This window comes from Lagopus muta, chromosome 5, assembly GCF_023343835.1.
Source record: "Lagopus muta isolate bLagMut1 chromosome 5, bLagMut1 primary, whole genome shotgun sequence".
Taxonomy (NCBI): Eukaryota; Metazoa; Chordata; class Aves; order Galliformes; family Phasianidae; genus Lagopus; species Lagopus muta.
In genome coordinates, this window is record NC_064437.1 from 3,627,886 (window position 1) to 3,637,035 (window position 9,150).

The window sequence follows — 9,150 nt, forward strand, 5'->3', positions numbered from 1 at the left end:
CCCCACGTCTCGTCTAACCAAGCATTTCCTCCAGAGAGGGGGAATGCTTGAGCAGCAATTGGAACGATGGAATTCAAACTGGGAGAGTCACCCCTGCATCCTAAGATGTAGCTCTTGGCCATTTGTTGTCTGAGTGAAGTTTTGCTGCCCCAGTAACCAGCAGCACTTTTTCACAGCTATTTATACCTTGTTCATGGTGAGGATGGGGGGCTTGTCCATATTCCTTTGAATATTTTTTCCCCTTTCGCTCACTTCTTTGATATTCCTGACTGATGGTATCCAAGAATCTGTTAATAAAGACTGAATATTCTGTACTTCAGAAGATGCGTTCCAAACTTTTAATAGCTTCTTGAAGATAACATCTGCTATTGCTTTATTTGAAGCCGGTCAGAATGAAGAATTGGTTCAGCTCAGTGTAATACCACTAGAGGGAGCTTAGGTACAGATGATACGAAAAAGTAAACTACAGAATACAGCAGAAATGATTGTCATTTTGAACTAAGAGCGAGAACTATTCTTACTTATGTATGCAGCCTTGCGGTCAGTGATTAAGTTCTGTGGGCAGTAGCTTGTATGCTGTTGCTTTTGTTTGTTCTTACCAACTCTCTGCTCTGATCTCCAGAAAATTAGGATGGTTTGTGGCAGGGATGCTGAGATGGTAGAGCTGTATTTGCACGCTATTTCCTTAGAAACAATTCTAGCAGCCTAGCTGTAGGATCACTGAAATAATATCATGCAGTTTTTCTCTCTCCCTCGCCACCACAGGCAACTGCATTGACTTCTGAAGGTGGTCATCAAGTTATCTTTCAAACTGCTGTATGCATTACCCAAATTTCATTCAAGTGTGTTGGCTATAGCTCTATTCCTGCTGCGCCAGCAGGGAACTTGATCTGCTAGGAGTTTCTGGGCAAGGAGAACATTGTTGAGTAGCGGAGAGAGAAGCTGTGCAGGCGAAAAGCAGGCTGCACTGAGGTGTGCAGCACACTGCAGTGTGCCACCTGCGCTGGGGCAGAGCAGTGTAGCTCAGCACTGCAAGGGAAGGAAACAGTGCAAAGGAAACACTGCTGCAAAACTGTGAGGGAAATGGGGATGTGTGTGGCGTGGCTGCAGAGCCAGCGCATGGGAAGTTGCTCGTTCGTGTCTCAGGGAACGTGGTAATGGTGTTTGATACTGAACAAAGCATTTAATGGCCTAGATGAAAGCCTTCTGGTCGTTTAATTGGAAGTGCCTTGCTGTTTTACACAGACCTACTGCCCTATTTTGATGAGACTTAAAATTGTGCAGAAAAATTGTTTCCATGGAAGCAGAGATCACAAAAGAAATAACACTCCGTGTTTCCTGCAGGATTCCTTTTACAGCCTGCTGTTCCCAGCAATTAACTCTTGTAGTGCTGTTACAGTTTAGCATGGGTTCAAGGAGGTAACAGAAAATAATACCTTGAGGGACTGTGTATATATAGTTGACTTTTTTTCCTTTCCTGCCTTTGAAAGAAATCTGTTCTCTGCATGTTTACAGAGGGAAAATCTACAGTGGGGAAAAAAAGTTAATGGAGGAGTACACGCTACTTTGGCAAATTATGGAACTCGGTCAGGGAAACTTGAAGTTATTCCTGCTTTCCCCTTTTCTTGCCTCAGTTTTACATTTTTTTTTTTTTTTGGTGACTAAAAGCACTGCTGTGTACTCTGAACCAGCTTTGATGGAAGCAGCAATTAATGGAGTTTTTAATTAAGGTAACAGTAGTGAGAATCATCACCAGCAGGGAAGTCAGACCATCTGTTTTAATTGCCTGTCATTTTTCTTCCATACATTACTTCTGAAAAACCACTGCGTTATTCTGTTTCACTGTGTCTGTAAGGAAGGAGAAACTACCAAATGGTGATGGGAGGCTCAGACCAAGGCTGAGCATCGCATGAGGAAAGTGCTGTCACCTAAAAACCTTGGCTCAATAAAGTGCTTTCAGAGCACAAGGGCGGCTCAGCTCTCAGCCATACAGCAATTGCTGTAGTTTCTTTGGAATCTGGTTATGAGCTGTAACATTTTATAGCTGGTGAGGGTCCTCAGTGAGACATCTCAGAGGGCAAAAACAAAGGCTGCTCTCTGAAGTGCATAACGTCAAATAAAGACGTAGCATGAGGACGTAGCTGACAGTTAAATAGATTTTGACTTTGAAGGAAGGATATGGATTTTATGTATTTCTAAGATAGGGAAATTAATTACTTGGAAATAAAAATGACATGAGAGTTGGGATGTAGTACATTTGTAAAAAAAACAAACAAAAAAACCCTCAAAGTGGGAAACTGAATTACTTGGTGATTTCATAAAAAATGTATCAGTAGTTCACAATGACTTCCTACAGCTCTTCAATGCTGATATTTTAATCCTAGAGGAGGGGAAGTGAAGAGGTGCAGTAATGAGCTATAGGTCTGAAGAGGAGCCAGGAATGATTTGAAGAACTTGCCTCATCTTTGCTGCCCTAAGTAGTGTGAATTTCTATGGCTGATTTAGAAACAGGAGGAGGTCTATGGACAGATTATGGAGTGAGAGAGAGTGTTTACATCTGCAGCTTCAATTCTAAACCTACACCATGTCATTAATGCTCATCGGTAGCCAGGGTAGCTTCCTACTGTTCACATACACACAAGTCATCATTACAGGCAGCCCTGCTCGTGGTGATTTAAAGCAGGTCAGGCCCTCAGGAAAACAGAACAGGCCAAAAGAATTGTCTGCAAGGCAGCACAGAAGTTGTGCAGATGGGAGAATGGTGCTGTTCAAAATAATGATTTATAACGGGTCTGACACCATTTGACAAACAGATAGATGACTTAATGCTAACTGGAAATTGTGGTTCATGCTTTGTAAATCATCATTAAGACACTTGGGAGCCACTGGAGTGTAGTGTGATAGGCATTACTCAAAGTTCAGACTGAAAAATTTCTTCAGAAACCACTAACAACTTTGTAAGGGTAATGAAAGTTAGGAAATTAGCATTCCTAATACTGCTTTGGGATGAGTAGGAAAAGGGAAGCTTTCTGTAGTGGAAGCTGAGATGGCTCTCCTATGCTAAGTAAAAGTTCATCAAACTGATGAATTGTCTTTCTACCTGAGTTGGCAGCTGCTTCGGGGTTCTGTTGGATCATACATAAAATAAAACCCTCTGCAGTTTTATAAGGATGTGAAAGTGGCATCTGGACAGTGGATGATACAGAAGTTACGTAAGAGGTAGGAAAAATCACAATGAACATAGAGGAGTAGGATTGCCTCGGATGAGTGGGACTTCCTCCAAAAGAAATGGGGGAAGTTCCTTACAGATGCATTTGTCTGTGGGCTCCATAAAAATCCTGACAAGAGAAGAAGGTGAGGTGAAGCCTTGTGCTCTAATCTATAAGCTCAATGCAGGAGCTATGCTTTGGGTCTGCTTTTGCCTCCTCTGTGTTGCTCCCTCACCACGAGGGATGTCAGGCATCTGGGCAATCAGTGCTGCCCACTTAGAAATAATAGATGAAAGCGCAGCTCCTCTGGCATCTGGGCATGAGAGACCAGTTGTTTTAGAAGAACTTGTTTGTCAGGTCTGATTGTACTTTGAAGAAAGGAGCCGCACAACAGCGTGTAGAAACAAGCAGAGTCCCCTAGCAGATATAAGCTCCAGACAACGCTTGCTGCCACTTCCAGCTGTACCCACACGTTGTGCCTGCACTATGGAGCCTCTGCTTGGGGTTACGCTGGGTTTGATTCTGATGGTAGCTTCATCAGCACGGAGCTGTAACTGCGTGACCAATAAGTGGACAGTATGCGACCAGGATGCATCTGGCAACTGCACCTGCAGGCTGGTAGGTTCAGATCATGCAGTAGATTGTTCGACGCTGACTTCAAAATGCTTGCTGATGAAGGCAGAAATGTCTGTCCTGAAGCTCTCCTACAGACCTCGGGTTAAGCTGCTGGATGGTGGCATTTACGATCCAGACTGCGAGGACAGCGGTATCTTCAAAGCCAGACAGTGTGACGAAGCTGGAACTTGCTGGTGCGTGAACACAGCTGGAATAAGAAGAACTAGAAAAGGTGACAAAAATTTGATATGCAATGAACTGATAAGAACAAACTGGGTCGACATCGAACTGAAGCACAAAGAAACATCCCATTACTTCGAAGCTCTTGATGTAGCAGAAGCCCTGACACGTCTGTTTGAGAGCCGGTACAAACTGCGACCCAAATACATCGCAGCTGTGAAGTACGATTCCCCATTTATCCAAATCCACCTAAAACAGAATAACTTGAAGCAGCGGGACGTAGATATAGTTGATGTAGCCTATTACTTGGAAAAAGACATAACAGGGGACTCTGTGTTTCATTCTGACAGCACGTTTCTTGTCTCTGTTAATGGGAAAGATCTGGCTATTGAAAATATACGCATTTACTACGTTGATGAAAAGCCACCAGTGTTTAGCATGAAGCAACTGCTTGTTGATATCAGTGCTGTGGTGGCAGTGGCAATACTGCCTGCTGGTTTCGTCACTATTTTGGTGATTGTTCTGTGCCAGAGGAGAAAATACAGAAAAATTAAGATCGAAAAGATGAGTGAAACAGAAGGACAAATTCTAGAGCTCTAATCTGACAGAAAAAATCTGCAACTTCAGCAACCAGGCAGAGGTGGGAAGGGCAAAATAAGAAGAATGAACAGACTCTGTGTAATGTGGGTGGATTTTGAGTTGTCTCCCGTTTTATAGGAATTGACAAAGCACTCATTTTGAATTATTCTACTACAAAAACAACTTTTCCTTGGGGATAAATTAATCTAGGAGTTGGTAACTGAAATCTGGGACCAAAAGTCTCAGTTCGGAAGCTACACAAAGTGTAACTGATATTTTGTGCCAATATAGCATACGTGCACTTGTACTGCAGACTTCATTCGCTTGCTTAATATTTAAGCCAAGGTTCCTCATGTGTTTGCTTAGAGCAAAATAATAACAGCAATAAAAATGTTTTAAAAGTCTTCAAAGTTGCTGGAACTTCTTTTTGTCAACGATTAATTTTGTCGGTGTCTCTAATCAAATAAATTGGGATAAAATACCTCTATTGCTGATGGCTTTGATGCAGTCAAGTGTTAGCAGGCAGCACTGTGGTCACTTCCATTTGTGCAGGGCCTCAGTTCTTTGTATTCAGGTGGAACTCAGCTTTCCCAGCTCCCGGTCTGGCATTCAGTCAGCAATGATCCCTTGATCCCACTGTAAGTTAACCTTGTTTTTCTTTCCAAATTCAGATAGTAGCTTTCCATCTACCTAAATATCCCTCGTAGTTGTGGCAGAGGAGATATTTTTTGGTTTTTAACAGTTTTACACAACTGCTACATAAAGCTAATAAAACACTTTATTTAGTAGAGCTGCAAGGGGAATTTCAGCAGTGTAATTGCTGCAGAGTCCAAAACCACAACCCCATCCCAAATACAGGAATCTGTCTGGGGAATGACTGGCTACTGGGAAAAGAGTGAAGATAGTTTGGTTCTGTTTCTGCCTGTTTATCATGGAAGAAGAATGGACTTGGATTTGGGAGCAGGGGGTGTTATTTCTGACAGCATACAGCATCACTACTGATTTCTCACCTACTGGAAAAACACCGGATGGGCAGATGCATCACCTTTCCCCCAGATCAGATTTTTACAGCTACATTAGCAACATAATGCAAATGAAATAAACCAAATAAAGATAACCAGTGTTAACGAGAGGCTGTGTGCTATCATTTAGCCGCATTATGTAACAGAGGGAGTGATCACTTTAACTATGCAGAGCTATCTGTTGCCTAAATTACATTGTGCAGTTCTGACTGGGGAAAGTCTGCCTTGGTTTGAAAACTGAAAACAGCTCCCACAGAAAGAACCCCTGGCTCTAAGCTACAGCTCAGGAGAGGCTAATGCTGCCCTCTGCATACAGCGCTGTCTTAGTTCAACTGACTGAAGTGGGCTTTAGTCTTTCCTTTTAGCTTTTAGTTTAAAAAACAAATAGACTTTTTTTTTTTAGCCGCCGGAAAGTGCCAGTTGCAATCCAGCATTAGAGCAAGGAAATGAAAGATAAGGATTCACAGAGGGATTAAAAGCCTCCTCAACTCTGCTCCCTCTGCCGCCCTGGTGAAAACCATGCCTGCTTCCATATGCAAGTATGTACTCAAAGGGTTGGCACATCATCCCTGCATTAGTTTGCAAATTATTGGTGTGTCTGCATTCTCTAGGTTCCCATACCTGTATTTAAAGATGGTTGTGGCAGCAGATCCTACACTTCAGCCAGCCTGAAGCCTGACCTAGCTCTTATCAGTGCTAACGCAGTCCAAACCCGCTGCTGTTCTGGATGACAAAGAATCTCTCCTCGTCTCATCTTTCCCCAGTTAGGACTGATCTCTGTAGGGCTCTTTGCACTGGGACTACAGCAAGATGAGGTTAACTCCTATGCCATACCCATCCCTTCTTGTTTGGATAATAAAACATTAGCGTGTCTGTGATGGTGAGCACTGCATGACAACAGGACACAGGATCCCCCCAGTAGTCCTTAAAATGTCCCTAAAAGTGTCAGGGAGTCACTTAGAAATAAGAGCTGACACACTGAAATCTCTTTTTCAGAGAAAAAAAAGTAACAAATAGACCTTTCTTTCATTTCTCTTGGCTGGAATGATTACTGCTATTAAACAGACTGTCCTACTTGTGCAAGTATTCAGGTATAATTACCCTTTCCAAACCATCTCCATTGATTAGTTGGAGGGTTTAAGTACAGCATCTGTCTTCTGTATGCTAAAATACATCTTGAGTTATTGCAATTACTTTCAGAGCAGGAAAAAACAACTTTTGGCATTTATATAACTATTCACAGCAGCTCCCAACAGAATTCTTTGTACTGGTTTTTATCTGGTGAAGATTTCACACACTTCAGGCAGCCTGACAATATTCACATCTCATTTTCATGCCCATCCCTTCTGCCTGAGGGATAACACTCTCACAGTCCTACTCCAGCACAAATCAAGTGCCACAGAAACAATTAGGGATATTTCATATTATCTAAGTGAAATAATGAGAATATATTTAATTTTCCACTGAGATTTTTACATATGGGCACAACAATACTGGTTTTGCTTGAAATAAATGGATTCATAAGGCCTGAGAACAGAAATCTCTGCGTTTCTGCTAGCCTGATTTTATCCAAAAAAACAAAGTGGAACGACTGCAGAGTAATGGAGGTGGCACTGCTGCAGTCACTGCACTGCACAGTGCAGAAATGCTCAGCTCTCCCCACTCTTACCACACATCTGTCGAATTCTCTTTTTTTCCTGTCCTCATGTGCTCTTTTCTGCTGTTAGAGATACACCACCTTTACAACTGTCTCAATTCTGCCGAAGGACTTAAGTGAAATCTCCAGTACCAAAAGTTAATGAGTGCTCCATTTCTAAGTCTCTCTAAATAAATTTCCTGCTTTAGAGTAGAAAAATTCTGTGGTGTTTGCTATTTGAACTGGGATATTTTGTACACAGTTGCTTTAAAAACCATTTCCAAATTAATTGCAAGAATTAAAAAAAAAAAAATTGAGGGATAGATTCTCAGAATTTCTGCCAGTTTTGCAACTGCTAAGCGTTCAATTCACACTTTAAAGTGCAATGATTGTCAGATACACCCAGCTACCAGCAACAGGGAATGCTGGAGATCATTTGCATTATAAAGACATCTTAAACGGCTCAAAAATCAGGAGCTCTTCAAAAGTATTGGATCCGGATGTTTACATTTGGTTCCTTAACTCTAAATATCTCGTCTGTATTTAGGCTACTCTGAAAAACTACTGAGTGCACTTTGCCCTGGACTGACCAGAAGCCTGGGTCAGCAAGGCACTCATTGTGTGACTCAGTACAAGTCTGATGACAGCACTGCACGATTCCCAAGATGCTAGGACTCAAGAAATGACACTAGCAAGCTGGGAAATCCAAACCAATTCACTGGTAGCAGGAGATCCAATAATCATTCGTGACTCTTACAGAGTCTTTTATTAAAATACAACATTGCAAGCAAATGAGATCACTCTGCCTCTTCACGGATGCTTTGGAAGGGACTATACTGAATTTTACAACAACTTCTATAGTCCTGCAGTAGTTTTCCATTCCGTTGAGTAACTTCATCTTCTAGATCGTAATTTTACTTTTTTTAAACTATACTGTAACACATAAACAGCAGAAATAATGATTACTTATTAACAAATAGATACATATCTACTAGCATCCACGTTCAGGTATGTCAGTGGGACAATGACAGGTTAGCTAATATGATATGTACACAACACAGAGCACTCAGTGGATTGAGACTGGATCTGGTGAACAACATTTGGAAGAACTTCAATAATAATGACACGTTAACTGTTCTTTGAAGTTCACATGAACTCCTTGGATTTCTGCTGGTCAAACGGACATAAGTAGCATTAAATCCAATTTATGACTTGCAGAAGGCTGATAGACTTTATTGTTTCTGACAAGATTTTAGCCTGCCACTGATGAGCAGATGTGAATTACTTTGAAACTTGAATGACAAAACCATCACTCACGATTGTTGGTTCTCTTTTCTGCCTAGATTTAAATAAAAGATAAACATTTTGCCATACGTTGTTTTTTTTTTCACTTAAAAATGAATACTTTACATTTTAAGTGACAACTTTTTAATTGTCAGGATTAAAATTGGTACTAGGAAGATGTTAATATAAAAGGCTTCCACTTGAATATACAGAAAAATCATTAATGTTTACAGTTACCTTGTTTTTAATTATTTTTATTGGATTTCATATTTGGCAACTGCATCCAACTTTGAGGTCAGCCCTCTTCCAAACAGAATATAGGACCAAATTACCTCCAAGAGATCCCTTCCAGCCTGTATTACTCTATGATTACACAACCCAGAATAAAAGATTTGTAAGAAATCGATTTGAGTTGCAATGATCTTTGTAACACACATCCTCTCACTAAAAAAAAAAACAAGCTCCAGCTCTATGAGACAAAGACTCAAAAATACCAAAGACATGGCAGTACTGCCAACTGCTTGAGTGAAGGGTTTTAAACATGAACATTTCATTCAGTTTAGTGTGACTACTTACAGTAATACACAGAGATTGGATACATCTACACAGGCCTTCTGGTCATCTT

General features: G+C 41.1%; 1 protein-coding gene across 1 annotated transcript; it reads left to right on the top strand.

The window, feature by feature from the left end:
• The first annotated feature begins 28 nt into the window (after nucleotides 1-28).
• On the top strand, nucleotides 29-9,084 carry TACSTD2 (tumor associated calcium signal transducer 2). Its single transcript, XM_048947044.1, has one exon. The coding sequence runs from the start codon at nucleotides 3,696-3,698 to the stop codon at nucleotides 4,602-4,604; it is 909 nt and encodes a 302-aa protein (XP_048803001.1). The 5' UTR covers nucleotides 29-3,695; the 3' UTR covers nucleotides 4,605-9,084.
• Nucleotides 9,085-9,150: the final 66 nt, after the last annotated feature.

What these genes read in the sequence shown, in the direction of transcription:
- TACSTD2 (XM_048947044.1), top strand. Translation starts at nt 3,696, where the DNA reads ATGGAGCCTCTGCTTGGGGTTACGCTGGGTTTGATTCTGATGGTAGCT.